This window comes from Cupressus sempervirens, chromosome 6 (genome assembly GCF_028749045.1).
Source record: "Cupressus sempervirens isolate cs-2001-9-10 chromosome 6, ASM2874904v1, whole genome shotgun sequence".
Classification (NCBI taxonomy): Eukaryota; Viridiplantae; Streptophyta; class Pinopsida; order Cupressales; family Cupressaceae; genus Cupressus; species Cupressus sempervirens.
In genome coordinates this window covers 151,378,763-151,395,998 of record NC_143123.1, presented here as the reverse complement: position 1 = coordinate 151,395,998, position 17,236 = coordinate 151,378,763, and the positions used below count along the sequence as shown (strand labels likewise).

The following is a 17,236-nucleotide window of genomic DNA, read 5'->3' as shown; positions in this document are numbered from 1 at the left end:
ATCAATATATTGAGCTTTGTCGCTTGCTAACCTCCTTATCCCTAGGTTAATGTCTTTATTAAAGAATAATTCAATCGAGCTATTGATTGTGGGAAGTGAAACTTCAGCCTCCGGTCTCTCATGTATAATATTTTTGCGTATTCCAACCATTGAGAATCCATAATTTTGTTTTCAACATGTTTTCTAACTTGTCGTAGCTCCCTCCAAAATTCCTTTGGTTAATCACATATTCATATTTTTTGGATTTGATCAATAGTTTTCTATTCTCTTATGATTGCCTTGTTATCTTTTCTACCTTTAAGGTCTCTTTTTGCAGCCTTGCATTCTTTGCCATACCATATATTAGCCGAAAAAGTGCTTGAGGTGCTCTTCTTTTTTCTTGTTCTCTTACAACCCTTTAACATTCTTTGAATTAGGGGGATCGTTGAGCTACTACTAATGCATTCTTTCTCATCCTTGCCAACATTGGAATTTGTGTTGTCATCGATCAATTGGATCTACTGCTCAAGGGCAGTGCAAAATAACTCTTTATTCTCAGTGTCTATAAGAATTTTGCCCTCTTTATGTCCTTTCGAGCTATCATCTTGGACCTGATCATTTTTCATCCTTCTAACTCTCACATTGTATTTAATAAAGAGGGGCATGTGGTTTGAATTTAGTTCCATAGGACATCATTCAATCCTAAAATCTACTACCTTGGTGATGGATGAGGGAGAACACATCATATAGTCTACCGTGTTTTGTCTGTTATATGTTTGATAAGTGATTCTGTTTGATTTTGGCCACATCTGCATGCCATTACAAAAAAACAACCCGTGCAGGCTACATAGCCCTAATAGTTCAGCCCCAAAGTGAGACACATCGCCTTTCTCGTCCTATGAGGTCCTTTTGCTAATATTGTCTTCATTCTCTTTTAGCCACAAGGGGTTGTTGTCCTCTGTTAAGTCATTATCTAGCTGAATAGATTTGTTACTCGTAGTCCTAGCATTAAAATCTCTTATAAGGATTGTGTATCTAATAGAACTAAAAGAAAGCACATCTTTCTTTAGCACTGCAAATGGATCTTCATTGTCTAGATTTCTCCTTTTGTAGAACTTGGAGCTTTTAGGTGCAAAATAGCACGCTGCCAGCCATGTGATCTCCTTGTCATCCTCAATCTTTAGGCATATAAATTGTTTATTTGAATCCTCCTTCTCAACTTTTATGTTTTTGTAACACATATCTTTTATCAAGATAGTAATCCTTCCATGACTTTTACTTGTCTTCATTTCTTCATTCCACATAGAAAATGTATTCTACTCTTCAAAATCTAAAATCCTACACCCTTCATATTCATGTGTTTCTACGAGGTTACCCTCAAATGAATGCCACTAGCTTCCATTCATGACCAAATTAAAAAACGGAAGACACAATATATTTCGACAAGATAATTTAAAATATTCTGAAGAGGAAAAACTATATTGGAAAAAATGTTAGCTAAAACTACTTCGAATAATGGGCCCACATGGTGAATTTGGCCAACATCTGTTCTCTTTCTCGTAGTTAGGTAACCCGGGGACCGACATGACCGCCCAAAAAATTCCTCCTCTCCTATAGCAAACTGTCCCCTCTCTACGAATGTTAGCTACAATAGAATGGTAGTTACTTGCATTACAATTTACATAGATTATCCACACTCTTCCGAAACACGTAGAAAGGAGCAAAAGCATTACAAAAGACCCCCGATGCGTTGTTCTGAAACGAGCACAAAAACAGAGCAAAAATGAGACCAGGAGATCCCGGCTATCCAGGCGGACCCGCCCCACCGGCGCCGGGATTTCCAGTCGGCCCTCCTCCGCCGCCGGGATTTGGCCCTCCTCCTCCGCCGCCGCCGCCCGCCCCTGCTCCTTACTGGCCGCCGCCTCCGATTTCTGCACCTGCTCCTCCCCCACCTGCTCCATATTGGCCGCCGCCGCCACCTGGCCCGGCGGCGCCGTTATTAGAGCCCCAACCCGCCCCGGCGCCGCCGCCGCCTTCCGGTGGTTTTTGTGACTGCGTCACGCAGTGGTAAGTAAGCAGTGTCTTCAATTTTGACTGTTTTATATTATATTGCCTGAAATGTTTGTTTATTTGTTGTTTTTGATGTGTTTATTTTGTGAATTTGAGCAGTTTGTCGATTCTGTGCTGCTGCTGGCTTCTGGAGTTGTGCTGCACCGGCTTTTTTGGCGGGCCGCCGCCGCCTCTTCCTTTCCCGGGACCGCCCGGTCCGCCTGGACCGCCTGGCCCGCCCGGCCCTCCTTTCTGATCGTTTTTTTTGGTTTTGATATTGCAGATTTTTTTTTATTGTCCGCTTAACAGATTAACATGTGTAGTTTTCAACCGAGTTTGTTCCATGGGAAATAATTTGTATGGATAGTCGAGTTGATAGGTAAAAAAAGGTTCAGGAGGGTAAAAGGGAAAATGGATACATGCCTTGAAGGCTCTACACTCTAGGGGAGGACACTATTTCTTAGGGTTTTTGAAGTCTATAGATGAAGGTTACCCTTAAAATGTGATAGGATAAAATAGAATGGATTCAACCTCTTTCTTAAAATTATTGAAATTATATCTAAATAAATTATTGTTAGTAGTTGTATGCTTTTGTACATGATATGTGGAGTCTACTTGGGAACTTTCTATAGCCAAAACTTTTTATTGAATGCTCTATGGTGTAGAATTGCTCTATTTTTGAATAACATTTGTTAAATATTTGTATAATATGAAGTGATAACATCTTCATATGTACGCATTGTTTACCTTATATTCTCATTACCACACACTCAAAAAAAAACTATTGTACATGAACTCAAAATTTGTAATATTGTTAATTATTATCAAAGCCAATAATTCTCTAGATAAAACATCCAAACTTGTATGATCTTTTATAATATACTTCACAATGAAGCTTTCATAATTTTTAAAATACTATTTTCAAAAGTCTTCATTGTGACATAGAGAATCATCAATATATTTTTATTATGGCATTAAAGTAACATTATCTCTTAGTCAGGGTGTAGTACAACCAAAAAATTCATTTTGTTGGAAGCTACCAAAAAAAAAGAGCATGATAATTAGAAATAATTGCCCACAATATTGTGGATGACTTGCACTTCCAATATCTTCATTAGAAGAATTTGTGAGTATCTCATAGAAATTTCAAAGGCTTCATCATGTCATTAACCATTTTCATGCACTGTCAATTAAGAATTCATTCAAAGAATTAAAAAGAGTAAATTTTGTCCAATTGAAGTTCCTCTAGAGGTGATTGAATAAAAATGATGGAACACAAATTTTATTTATGAATAATAATCTTGTTTCAAAGAATATTTGTGATCTCTCAAAAATCACCATTATATTGATCAATTTTGATAGTCCTATTGTTTATGTTTCATCTCCAATTTGATACATAAGGGCATCTAAGCATTATCTACATTGAAGGAATTATTCCAACTGAAATGGCTCCTCTAAACCGTACACCTAATTTTCAACATTGCACAACTACTAAATTCTACTTGGAGATTATAAATTGACTGATGCATAAACAACTATAGCTAGTCTAGCATATGAGTGAACAAGATTTTCACATTAATTTAAGAAATTTTCAATTTGATTTATTTATTCATTCTCACAAATTACTAAAAATTGTGTTCTTAAAAATAGATATCATTTTTTTTATAGTAGCTAATGAGAAAAATGGCAGGACCTGACATTAAAGACAAAATAACCTTTAAAGATAATAACAAAGTAGAATGATCAAAACTAAACTATTCGATTATAGACCATTTAAAGAAAGTAGAATATAACTAAGAACAAATTGAAACTTCTTACAGATAAAAATTTACACATCAAAAATCTTCTAAATTCCACCTAGATACAATATCTATAAAGGTTCTAAAAGCCAACTTAAATATATTAAATTTACACATCATTAGAGCCTGATAGCCCTATGAATATAGTGAAGTTAATACACAATTGTTCATGTAAGGTTTTCATTCTACATAAACAATCTGCATATAATTTCCATCAAACTAGATCTACTCCACCCAAAAAAACTCTATGTCATGCACAATAGCATATTTACTTAGCCAAAACTCCTAAATACCTATCCATTGGAAAGTAATCAAAGAATATCCTTAAATTAAACTATATAAAATTAAATAATAAAATAAATTATTCTCATTAAAAAATTGTCCAAATGAATATTGCGCTGCCTGCATACTTCTTTTGAATTGGACAAAGAAACTATGGGATTCAAACGTACAAATGATAGAAACGTGGTTAGGACATGGGAATTACAAAACCCACAATCAATTCCTTTTAAATATGGATTATTCTAATGATTTGAGAAATTTGTAAATTCATTTTGAAAACAATTCAAGATTTGCATGACAAAATAACACATGTAAAACGAAATATATTAAACTAAAAGCCTGACAAATATGAATACCATTCATGAATGTTGTGTGGAAAATAATAGAAAAATATTGTGTGTGATATACACACACAGAGACACATATATACATACATACATATATTACATATATGTATATACATATATATAAATACATACATACATACATATATATATATACATATGTACATATGTACATATACATATGTACATGTGTGTGTGTGTGTGTGTATATATATGTACATATACATAAGTATATGTACATGTACATTTACATATGTACATGTACATATGTAAATGTGTACATGTACATTTACATATGTACATGTACATGTACATATGTGTGTGTGTGTGTGTGTGTGTGTACATATATATGTGTGTGTGTGTGTGTGTGTGTGTGTGTGTGTGTACACACACACACATATATGTAAATATATATACGTATACATACATACATACATACATGTGTGTGTGTGTGTGTGTATGTACATATGTACACACACACACATATATGTACATATATGTGTGTGTGTGTGTGTGTACATACACACACACCCATATATGTATATATGTACATATGTATATAGATATATATGTTGGAATATTCAAATATGGAAAGATTATTTATGAGAAGGGGGGGGCGGGGGTGTTGAATCATAAGTATCAAACTTTAGCTAATAAAATTTTTAACTGAAAGTAAATTGCATGCATGTAAATACATTAAATAAACATGAAACTAAACACATGCATCAACAATACATAACACTGGAATTTGGTAATCCAAAAACCCTCCAGGAATAAGAAGGTAAAACTAGGGTGGGGATGATACCCACAAAAATTACTGCAGCAATATTGTTCAACCACTTCTGATGGTCTGTCTTGTTAAAGGCTTGCCCTGTTAAAGGCTTTACACTGTGTCAATAGTGACCTAATTAAAGGATTTCAAACACTTAACATGAAGTGTCACCCTGTTAAAGGATTTAATCACCTAATTAAAGGATCTACGAAATAGTTGTTAAGCTAACCTATCACCATAGGATTTTCATTCTAATACAATTGCTAGAAAGTATTATGTATAATGAACCTAATAGATTACAATCCTTGATTGCTGAATGCAGGCACCTGTTCTGCTTTCTCTGATCTTGATCATTTTTGTGATCTGATAACCCTCGCTTCTGAAAATAGATTTTCTTGTGCACCCTTGTATGTCCACTCATATATTTTTACAATGAAATTTTGTCTTCCTTATAAAGACATTTGAGGATTTAGGGTTAGATATGGATCTACGATCCACATTGAATCTCAATTTCTCGCTCAATACTTGTCTTTTGCTGATTGGTTGCATGCCTTTCCAAGTTTTCCAATTGGCTGCATGTAAATTGCATAGTAAATGTAAAAGATTTGTTCTTATCTCTATATCTTTCAAGATTTATCTTATGTCGGCTACAAAAATAGCTTACATCATAGTTTGTGCAATCACAAACTCTTATCCTGAGTTACTCGGCTCCTGAGGCATTGCTGATGCTCGGCACATGTTGTTTCCTGGATAGCTCGGCACCTAAATGAAACTGTATCACTTGGCACCTACTGTTACTCGGCACTTGTTAACATTCGGCACTTGTTAACACTTGGCACCTACTGTTACTTGGCACTTGTTAACACTCGGCACCTACTGTTACTCGGCACTTCATATTACTCGGCACCTACTCTTTGTTCAGCATTGTTTAGTGGAAAAATGGTTAAGTGTATTGACATTCAGTTGTCAAAATTATTCTTTAAACTAACAATCTCCCCCTTTGACATGAGTGGAAAAAACACTTAACTAAGATCCTTATGACTCCTTGTTAGTTGATCCTGTATGTACACTCAGTGATTTATGTCATGTTTCTGCATTCTAACTAATCAAAATTTGCTATCTCAAAATTTGCTATCTCCCCCTTTTATCATACTTATCATTTCATTCTTGTACTTAACTCCCCCATACTTAATCTCTTCTTATCACTTCTTGTTATCACTCCCGCATACTTATTCTCCCCCTTTTTGACACTTATGTCAAGGGTCTTACAAAGAAATGCCATACTTGGCCAAAAATGTACTATTTACTTCAAGGAGTACCTTCAGAGCTGCATCCCAATTTGCTAGTGCGACATCTAATGACTTATGTTGGATGGCAATCTCTACTGCTAGGTGTACAAGTCCATCAGATGAAGAAAGATTGGGGTCTTTCTTGAGGACTATCTCTGCATTTATCTGCTCCTTGTGAAGTAGTTCCAAATGAGGAGTTATTGAGGATTGAATTTGCATCAATTTAGCTTTTGTGGTTGCCTCCTCTGCTGCTAAGACAGCTAACTCTCTTTGTGTGTGAAGCGATTGGGAAAAATGCTTCTCACTCTGAGCTGGATTTGTGGGGAGTTGCATGCTAGAAATCTTCAGATTGTTCTCCAAGCTCAGTATTTTCTAGCTAGTGTCCTTTGTGAATGTGGAAAAATCACACAACTTGTTGTACAGGGAAAAGATGTTTCCTAGTACAGTTTTAACTATTTTGATTTTCTTTGCCAGTTCTTCTTGTGACAGTGCTATATCACCAGATATTTTATTATTTACCTTGCCTTGGAACTTCCTTTCTGACCATTCGAGCAATTTGGCATTTGTTTCCTGGTCTTCACTAGTCACCTGGTCAATTATATCAGATAGTTGCTCTATAATTGGTCTTGACTCATCTGGAGACTGTAAGCAGAAAGCTTCTGTGAATATGTCTTTGATTTCATTCAAGGTAGGCTTATGCTTGTGTTCTTTTCTTAATGCTTCTTGTCTCCTTCTTTTGTCCAATGCACTCTGAATTTCATTGATCTTCTCTTCAGTGAGAGTGCTAGATTCATAATATGGGATCTTTATTTCTTCATCAAGCTCAGGAACTCCATAGTGAAGTTTCCTAACTGCCTTTGATGAGATCGAGCCCGGTGTCCTAATCTGTAGTTGTAACCCATCTGTGCTCGGTTGTTGAAGAGTTTGTGTTGGAGTACCAGATTTTGGTAATGCAACCAGTGTTTGTATCGCAGACTCCTCCTTCTTCTTTGTCTCATCTTTTTCTTCAGCTTGAGTATCCCTTTTATGATCGCTAGGTGGGGTTGAACTTGTTGGTTGTTCGGATGTTTCTTTTATTTCCCCTATTGTTGTACTTGGCATTTGAAGTGTATAAGTGACTACACTTGGTGGAGGTGGTGGTGGAAGAAATAGAATACCAGTAGTTTGTATGGTCGAGGGTGGCACTTGTGCTTTTACCTTGACTATCTTTGTTTTAACTTCTAGATTTTGTAATTCATCAACACTGACCAATACAGGATTTGAACTTAATTTTGCAATAGTGATGATTGGTCAAGGATTTCTAAATCCTCTAGAGTTAATGGATTGATGTTTGGATTTGAAGTGTCTGTAACATCTTTTATTTTTATAATATCTGCAGGTGTGATGGTGGCATGAGGAGGACTAGGAGGAGATACCTGTGTGTCTTGCATACTTTGATCTTGTGGCTTAGCTGTATCTTTCTCTTCCTCTTTCTCCTCTGTATGTGCCTTTTCTTCCTTTTCTTCTTCCTTTTCTTCTTCACTTTTCTTCTCCACTTGTTCCTTCTCTTTTTCCTTGGTTCCTGACATCTTCTTTTCTCTTATCTTGGCACTTGCCTCTGCCTTAAATTCTTCATTATACACATCTTCTATTTTCTTGTAAACTATTTTCCACAATCTTGTGGATTTTGTAACTACCTCTTCAATTTTATTCTGTAATATGTTGAATGCTCTATGCTTGGGAGTGAATCTATTATTATGCCTTTTTACTGCATTAGTTACTTGATCTCTAGTCAAATCAGGCAAAAATCTAGCTAATGTTGACTCCCTTATCTCCTTTTCCATTTGTAAACAAAAATGCCATTTATCCTCTACAATTTTATACAATTCTTTCGGCATTGATTCATCTAATTCTAGAGGTGTGTGCTTATATTCAGCCATCATGGCATACACAGATTCCTCTAATTTGTTTTGCCCTTTTTTGGTGAGCTTAGAAAAATTCAGGTTCTTTAAACCTTTCAAATCATCATTCCTAATTTTTGAACATAATTTATCAACAGCAGTCTGAGGTTTGTGTCTTACCACTTGAAATTGACTGTTGTCCTCTGACTCTGTCTTCTCCTCATCTGTTTCAGGCTAGGCAATAAATTTTCTTTTCTTAGACTCGGCAGCAGTCTTCTTTGAGTCTTTCTTCTTTCCTTTTGCCTCCTCTTGGGCTTTTTGTGTTGCAACCCTTGTGGTAGGTCTCTTTGGTGCAGGAGCAACTACTTTCTTTCCCTTAGATTGAGGAGCAGGAGGAGTTGTGGCCTTTCTTTTAATTTGTGCTTCCTCGACTTTTTCTTCCTCAACACTTTCCTCTTTATCTTCTCCTAACCCTTGAGTCAGACCTTGAGGTTTATCTCCCTCTTCTTCGATGTCTTCTCCTTCCTCTTCTGTTGTTCCTTCTTCTTCAACACCAAATTTTCTCTTGATTTGTCTCACCATTTTTTCTTTCTTCTTTATTGCAGAAGCAGTCTTCAAATTTGTTATCACCCTTGATTTAACAACATCATAGGTTCCAAAAGATTTTACATTTTTATCAGCTTCTTCTGCAAGGAGGGTTGTTATCGCTGCAGAAGCTTGATCAATATCAAGTTCATAACCTAGTGGCCTAAGCCATCTTACTTTAGGTATAACTGCTTGTATATAGGTATAATCTATATCTACAAGAAAACAAATGTCATTTTCATATTTCTCAGTCAATGAGACTGGAATCCTCATTCTTTGTTTCATGGACTTTTTGAAGTCCTCAAAATAACTAGTCATTTGGGCATCAAAATTTTCACCCATCTGTTCAATGTATCTATTGATTTGTTCAACAATTTTTTTGTATGGACTCCATCTTACCTTACCCATAGAAGGGAATTCTTTCATCAGATAGAAAAATATGCACTCCAAAACTAATCCAAATTTGCACTGAGCTCCCTTGCTCTTCCTTATAGCTCCCAGATTTTCATTAATCTGTTGAAACATGAGCTTTGCTAAATCATAAGTGTGATCCTTTTTAATTATCTTGTATGCAACATCAACTTCTATACAAGGTACACTGTTTAACCTGCTTGATTGATAGAATTTGTGTGAAATGATTCTCACAGCAAAATCTAGTAAGGGATCTATGACTGTGTCAATAGTCATTCCTCTATAGTTCCATTTAGCACCTGTGTTTTTCTCTATTACTTCCCTTTTGTCACTTCGTAGGGTCTTTGGCCGATCTAGGGTTGGAATACTAGTAACCCTATGAACAATTTTCTTGATGAATTTTACTGGCCCTAACTCTAACCAAAAAGCTCCATCGTGTATTCTACTCAAAACTATCTGTAACCATTCAGTTTTGAAAACAATCAAAAATTCTAGGATTTTGGTTAATCCTTTTCTTTCTATTATTGAGAACTCATCTTTCAGTCTTTTGTTCTCACATAGCTTGTCATATGCATTGTAGATCTCTAAATCTCCTATGGCTCCAATTTTGCAGTTATAACATCTGTGAACATCTTGGACCATAACAACTTTATCTGGAATAACTGATAATGCACCTTCGAAATCATTCTTGTATGCTACTTCTGGAATGGGCTTGAATTCAGGCTGTTTAACTTCATTGCTGACCAGTTGTATCTCATGACTCTCTCTACCCTTAGTGATTCCTGACCCAGATGCCATTGTTTGCCAAACTAGGGTTTACGATTTAAACAAGTTTATAAATTCTACGTAGCTCGGCACTTAAGTAAAATACCTCAAATTGATGAAACTTGTCCTGAATTGCTGTTGAAATCTTCACAAATGGCTTCTGAGCTGACCTTGATCTTCTTTTCTCTTTTCGGCTTTGCTTCTCGTTTGAATGGTGGGAAAATGATCAAAAATTGAATTTATGTACTCTTCAAAACAGAGTAATTAATGCTTAGTGCGCTGCCAACTGTCTACTCGGCACTTGAAGGGTTTCAACATGACTCGACACCCATTGTGTTTCACTTTGCTCGGCTCCTATTGATATTTCACAGCTTGGCATCATCTATCAACTTGGTCGCTATTAGCAACTCGGCACCTGAAGACAACTTTGACAAATCTTGCAAAGCTCTCAATTTTGACTTAGCATCTTTGCTTATGTTGATTTCTCCTTTGCAGTTCTTCTATGTCTTGGGACTGATGTATGATGTGACTTGGTTTATCAATCCCACACACTTATTCTTGCTTAATTTGATGAAGTGTGATCACTTGACCTATTAGGTGAAGTGATCTCTACACTTGATGTGCTATACTCATCTTTCTTCTTCCATGTCTTATTCATTTTACTTCTGATATGTCCAACATCTATCTTTGCCTTTCCATTGCTGAACTCAGAACTTGATGCCTTTGACCTCGTTGGGCAATTTCTACTGACATGACCAGTTTTTAAGCAACTGAAACATGTAGTTTGACTCAACCATCTTTTATAGTTTCCCTTGAAATGCATTCTTTTGCAATTCTGGGGTATATGTCCATATTCTTGACAATAGTGACAACTGTACCTAGTGTTGTAATCCCAAAATTCATGGTTTGATGTCTTTGCTGGTTGATTTAATGTCCACATAGGCTTTGATCTAAATTCAAAAGCTCTATGTCCATACTTTTTGCAATTATAACAATGTCCATCAAATCTTGATGTCTTAGTAGTTTTGGTTCTACATTCATATGCTTGATGACCTTGCTTCTTGCATTTATGACAATGGTTTATACTTTTAGGTTTATCATGCTTATGGGCATTCTTGCTTCTACATACATTAGATGTATGTCCTTTCTTTCCACAGAAATGACATGTAGGTGTAACATCTTTACCTTTATCACTTCTTTGTTCTGCACTCTTTGATGATTCTCCAACTTCAGTGCTATTGTATCCAAGTCCTGATGTATCATGGGTTGATCTTGGAGATTTCAGTAATTGCTCAAAATATTTGATGGCTTCACTTGACTTGTTGAGATTCTCTGCCACCTTTTTTTCTCTATTCAATTCATTCTGCATTTATTCATTTTGCATCTTCAAAGTAGAGATCTCAATATCTTTCACATTGAGTTCATGATGAAGGTTCATCATTTGGGCAAGTGTATCCATCTGCATGTTTGAGATCCTTGTCAATTTAGTACATTTTTCTTCAAGTTTGTTTGCAAGATTTTTTTTTGTCATTTTCCATCATGACCTTATCATCAACTACTATTTTCTTTTGTTCAGTAATTTCACATATCATTATGGCCTGTGATTCATGTTCCATCTTGAGAGATCTTATCTCCTCTGTTTGAGCTTTGTTTTTCTCCATCAGTTATGTTATTGCTGCATCAAACTCTTTAGTGTCTCCGTTGAAAAATATGTTTGTGGTATCAATCTCTTTGTAGTTTATCTCATTTTTGGCTGTGGCTAGATCCTTTATTTTTTTTTTAATGAATTTCTCAACTTATTTCTAAATTCCTCCAAGCTATGCAAAGCAAGTTGCACATCTATCACCTAATTTTCAATGATCTTTCCAAGTTTGAAAGCTTCCATATTTAGATCTTTTCCTCCAAGCTGTTAGGCTTTTCCTTGTGAGAACCTGGATTGGCTCTGATACCAATTGTTGAAATATTCAAATATGGAAAGATTACTTATGAGAGAGGGGGGGGGGGGGGGCTGGGGGGGGTAATGAATCATAAGTATCACACTTTAGCCAATAAAACTTTTAACTGAAAGTAAATTGCATGCATGTAAATACATCAAATAAACATGAAACTAAACACATGCATCAACAACACATAACACTGGAATTTGGTAACCCAAAAACCCTCCAAGAATGAGAAGGTAAAACTGGGGTGGGGATGATACCCACAAAAATTACTGCAGCAATATTGTTCAACCACTTCTGATGGTCTGCCCTGTTAAAGGCTTTACACTGTGTCAATAGTGAAATAACCCCAACAGGATATTTGCTTCTTAAACACAAAAATACTAAAACTTCAAGGGTTTGACATTTCGTCAAACAATTAGCAATCAAGCTCTGATACCACTATTATGTCCTTTGACTGAAAGCTATTGAAATACCAAACTGAACCATGACAAATTTGTAAAACACTGGGTGCACAATTGTTGGAAAATTTCAAATGCAATATTTCAATTCTTCCTTCAAAATTAATGGTTATTAGAGAAATAACAGTGACAATGCATATATATTTGTTCAAGCTACAAATAGAGTGATATTAAAGGAAAAAACCAAGGAAGCTCCTTGTGTGAGCAGTAAAACCTTACTCCTTCCGATTAGCTGCGGAGTCACTACCAAATCCGAGCCTGCCAGATCTGCTATTCGTTCTGCTGTCGTCCGATAGGTATGCTATGTTACTACTCGGATCACACCAGCTGAGTCCCGATTCTGCCCTCATCCAGACTGACGATGTTATTGGGGATATGATTTACGACCCGTGGTTGGAGTTCGACGGTTAGAGCGGAATCCGTCTGGTATCTGGGAAGATCGCGCCCTGGTCTCCTATCTTCCAATGTCGCTTTTGGCTGCAGATATTCCTGTATAGTCCCACGAAGTGCGTAGTGACTGCCGCTCCTCAGACCCGATATTGATTTCGAATGATCTCCTCGTATTAAACGCCTTGACGCAAGCAAAAATGGCTATGCCTTCAGCCCGCCAATTTTTTGACAAGGGTGTATTTGAACGTGGATCTGTCAAATAAGATATCAAATTCGTCCTCCTGTCGCAGCTAGATATCAACTCAAATTTCTTCTATTCGGATGTTGCCCTTGACCAAATTCTTCATTATTGCATGTCTTCAATGCATGTATCTTTCAGAATTGGCCTATGGCCACGAATTTAGCCCTGATGAAATGACTGTCGTGCCACCTCCAACGTGCAACCCTTCGGGGGATATTTCACCTCCTCAATTATGCAGATCTAAGGGATTTTTCGTTCCCGAAGACCTATTAGAAATTTGCAGACCAATGACTACAAATTGCTCCAATTAAAGAGAAATTGAATCCACAAAACCGCTTGTTCCAAATGGGAGCCTTATGTCCTCTATTTATTCACTTCGCTGAGAAGTTTCTGGAAGTTTTTCGGAATCATCTTTTATGATGTACTTCATACTTAAACTTTATAAAATTAAATAAATAACTTTATAAAGTTAGAGTACAACTTTAATTTAATATTAGAATGAGTAGGCCCCACTTACTCAATTATTATTCTTCGAGAGCAAAATTGTAATTATCGGAAGACAAAAATGACCCTCTTCCCATAATCATTTGCCTACGAGAGTCGATGATAGGCAAATCCCCTGTTAAAGTTATGTCGCTAAAAAGGGGACATGACAGTCCGCCCTTCCTAAAATTGCTTGCCCTCAAGCAATCTCAAAGCTGGATGCTGCAAAATTGTCTCATTCTCCCAAGTAGCATCTTCGACTGGTAGATCCTTCCATTTAACCAAATATTCTCTGATTACTCTTCTGCGGAACTGTTTTTCTCTGCTTTCTAAAATGAATTCCGGCACTAGGATCAATTTCCCTTCATCATCCAAGGGAGGTAATACTGCAGAAGGTATCACATTCTGTCCCAACGCCCTTTTGAGGCGTGATACATGAAACACATTATATACTTTGCTGTCTGCTGGAAGCTCAAGCTCATAAGCCGATTCCCCTATTCGCCTGATGATCCTGAAAGGTCCATAATACCTGGGCTTAATCTTCTCTGACCCACTCTTTTTGAGAGTAGATTGTCGAAATGGCTGAAGCATTAAGTAAACCATGTCACCTACCACAAAACTTCTCTCAGTTCTCTTCTGATTTGCATACTGTTTATATTGATTCTGTGCCCGAGCAATGTTATCTCGTAGAGAGCTAATAATGTCTTTACATTCTTGCATCAAATCCCCAGCACGTGGAACCCGAACATCACCCATTAACAGGTCGATGAAAGTCGGTGGATCATAGCCATATAATGCTCGAAAAGGTGTCATTTGGATAGACATGTGGAAAGTTGTGTTATAGCAATACTCACACAAATAAATCCATCTTACCCAAGCCTTCTGCTGATCAGCCATGTAATTCCTCAAGTAGCCTTCCACCCATTTGTTTACTATCTCTGTCTATCCATCGATTTGTGGATGATAACTGGTACTGGGTGTGAGTTCAGTGCCACATAATCGGAACACCTCTCGCCAAAATTGACTCAAGAATCTACTATCCCTGTCACTGACAACACTGCGGGGTATCCCATGTAACCTAAAAACCTCTCTGAAGAATACCTCAGCTACCTGTACTGCAGTATAAGTAGTGGTGATGGGAAAGAAATGAGCATATTTCGTTAGTCTATCTACCACCACATAAATGCAATCACGACCTTGAGCCTTGGGCAACCCGGTAATGAAATCCATGGATATGCATTCCCACTTCTGACATGGAATGGGAAGTGGCTGTAGAAGTCCTGCTGGAAAGGTGTGCTCCTGTTTATTCTGTTGACAAATAGAACACTCACGAACATACTGCAAAACATCCTTCTTGATTCCTTTCCATGTAAACCGTTCTCGAACCTGTCTATAAGTTTTAAAGTATCCGAGGTGACCAGCTATAGGTGAATCATGAAGAGCCCGCATAATAAATTGCTTCACCTTCGATCTTGGGACTAAAAATATCCTGTTCTTGTAAACAATCAACTCATCCACAAGTGTATACCTGGTATCAACAATTGTCCCGTCAATTATCCCAGATGCCCATGAGTCTCTAGCATATTCTGCAATAATCAAATGCTTCCAGTCCTCAGAGATCTCAATCATCGAACTAAGATGTGGTCTGCGTGACAAGGCATCCGCTACCACATTCTGCGTGCCCTTAACATAAGATATATCAAAGTCATATGCCTGTAACTTACTGACCCATTTCTGCTGCCTATCATTGAGATCCCTTTGCCCAAGGAAATGTCTTAAACTGTTGTGGTCAGTTTTAATGCAAAATTTTCCACCTACTAAGTACTGCCTGAACTTAGCTAATGCATGCATGATAGCTAACATCTCCTTGTCATAAATGCTGAATGATCTCTCTGGCCCACGGATTTTCCTGCTTTCATATGCAATTGGGTGTTTATCCTGCATCAAAACAGCCCCAATACCATCTCCTGAGGCATCACACTGAAGTTCAAATGGTTTCGAGAAATCAGGCAATGCTAGTACCGGACATGAAGTCATGATCTCCTTGAATCTGTCAAAACAAGCCTGTGCCTTTGCTGTCCAAACGAAAGCTCCCTTTTTAAGAAAATCTGTTATAGGAGCCGTGTGTCGTGAATATCCACAAACAAATCTGTGGTAGAATCCACATAAACCAAGGAATCCTCTTAACTGAGTTAGGTTCTCAGGAGTAGGCCACTCCACAATAGCACGAATCTTATCAGGATCCATCCGTACTCCTTCTCTACTGATAATATGACCTAAGTATAACAACTCAGTCATTCCCAAATCACATTTGGACTCTTTGGCATACAAGGACTCTTCTTGCAAGGTCTTCAATACTATTTCTAGATGCGCCATGTACTCATGCCATGTTCGACTGTATACCAAGATATCATCAAAGAATACCAACATGAATTTTCTCAGCTGATGATGGAAGACCTTATTCATGGTGGACTGGAAAGTAGCTGGTGCATTGGTCAATCCGAATGGCATTACTACAAACTCAAAATGCCCACAGTGACACCTGAATGCAGTCTTCTCAATGTCCTATTCTCTGACTCTAATCTGGTGGTAACCTGATCTCAAATCAATCTTACTAAAGTAGCATGCCCCATGCAGCTCATCTATTAGCTCATCAATCCGTGGAATAGGATATCTATTCTTAATGGTTTTTTTATTCAGCATCATGTAATCTATACACATCCGCAACGAACCATCTTTCTTTTTAACCAAGACTACTGAAGAAGCAAAAGGAGACTTACTAGGTCTGATGTGTCCCATCGCCAGAAGCTCCTTGATGGTTTTTTCTATTTCATCTTTGAGCCTTTTTGGATGCCTGTATGGAGTGATCATGACTGGTTTAGCACCTTCTTCTAGTTCGATGATGTGCTCAATCCCTCTATCAGGTGGTGTACCAGGTGGAATATCACTAAATACCTTACTATATTTTTCCCTCAATGTTCATATGTCAGGATGATATTCTATTTTTTGTTGTTCCTCCTGTGTAGGCATGAGAGTACACATGGTTGCCCATTCAATTTCCTCATGTCTGACCAATCTTTCTAATCGTCTGAGAGAAATTGTTTGGATGTCGCTATTCTGGATAGCTCTCAACACATGCTGTTTCCCATTCACTTCAAACTTGATCTCCATGTCCTGGAGTCGAAAAGTGACCTCACCTAATAAACATAACCATGTCATTCCCAAAACAATATCCAAGTCACCCATATTGACCACATGGTAATCTGCCTTGAACTCATAATTATTTAGGCGTAAAGGCATATCTCTAACCATCCTGTTACACTTAAGAGTGTAACCATCAGCAACCTATACTCGAAGACCTTCAAATTCTTTTGTCTTAATACCACGGCGCTTGACCAATCGTGCATCGATGAAATTATGTGTAGCTCCTATATCAACCAATGTGATCACCTTCTGTCCTGTTAGAACACCACGTAATCTAAAAGATCCTTCCTGATGAATGCTAGACAAACGCCCCTACTGTAGATGTAATTCAGGTTCCTCGTTTTGCTCTGAATTCCCTATTT

At 37.3% G+C, this 17,236-nt stretch overlaps 1 protein-coding gene across 1 annotated transcript; it reads left to right on the top strand.

The window, feature by feature from the left end:
- Positions 1–1,742: 1,742 nt before the first annotated feature.
- Positions 1,743–2,614, top strand: LOC149551687 (uncharacterized). The gene is made up of 2 exons (XM_089787208.1): positions 1,743–2,046; positions 2,149–2,614. Exons 1-2 carry the CDS (start codon positions 1,763–1,765, stop codon positions 2,282–2,284), a joined length of 420 nt encoding a protein of 139 aa, XP_089643334.1. The 5' UTR covers positions 1,743–1,762; the 3' UTR covers positions 2,285–2,614.
- The last annotated feature ends 14,622 nt before the right edge of the window (positions 2,615–17,236 follow it).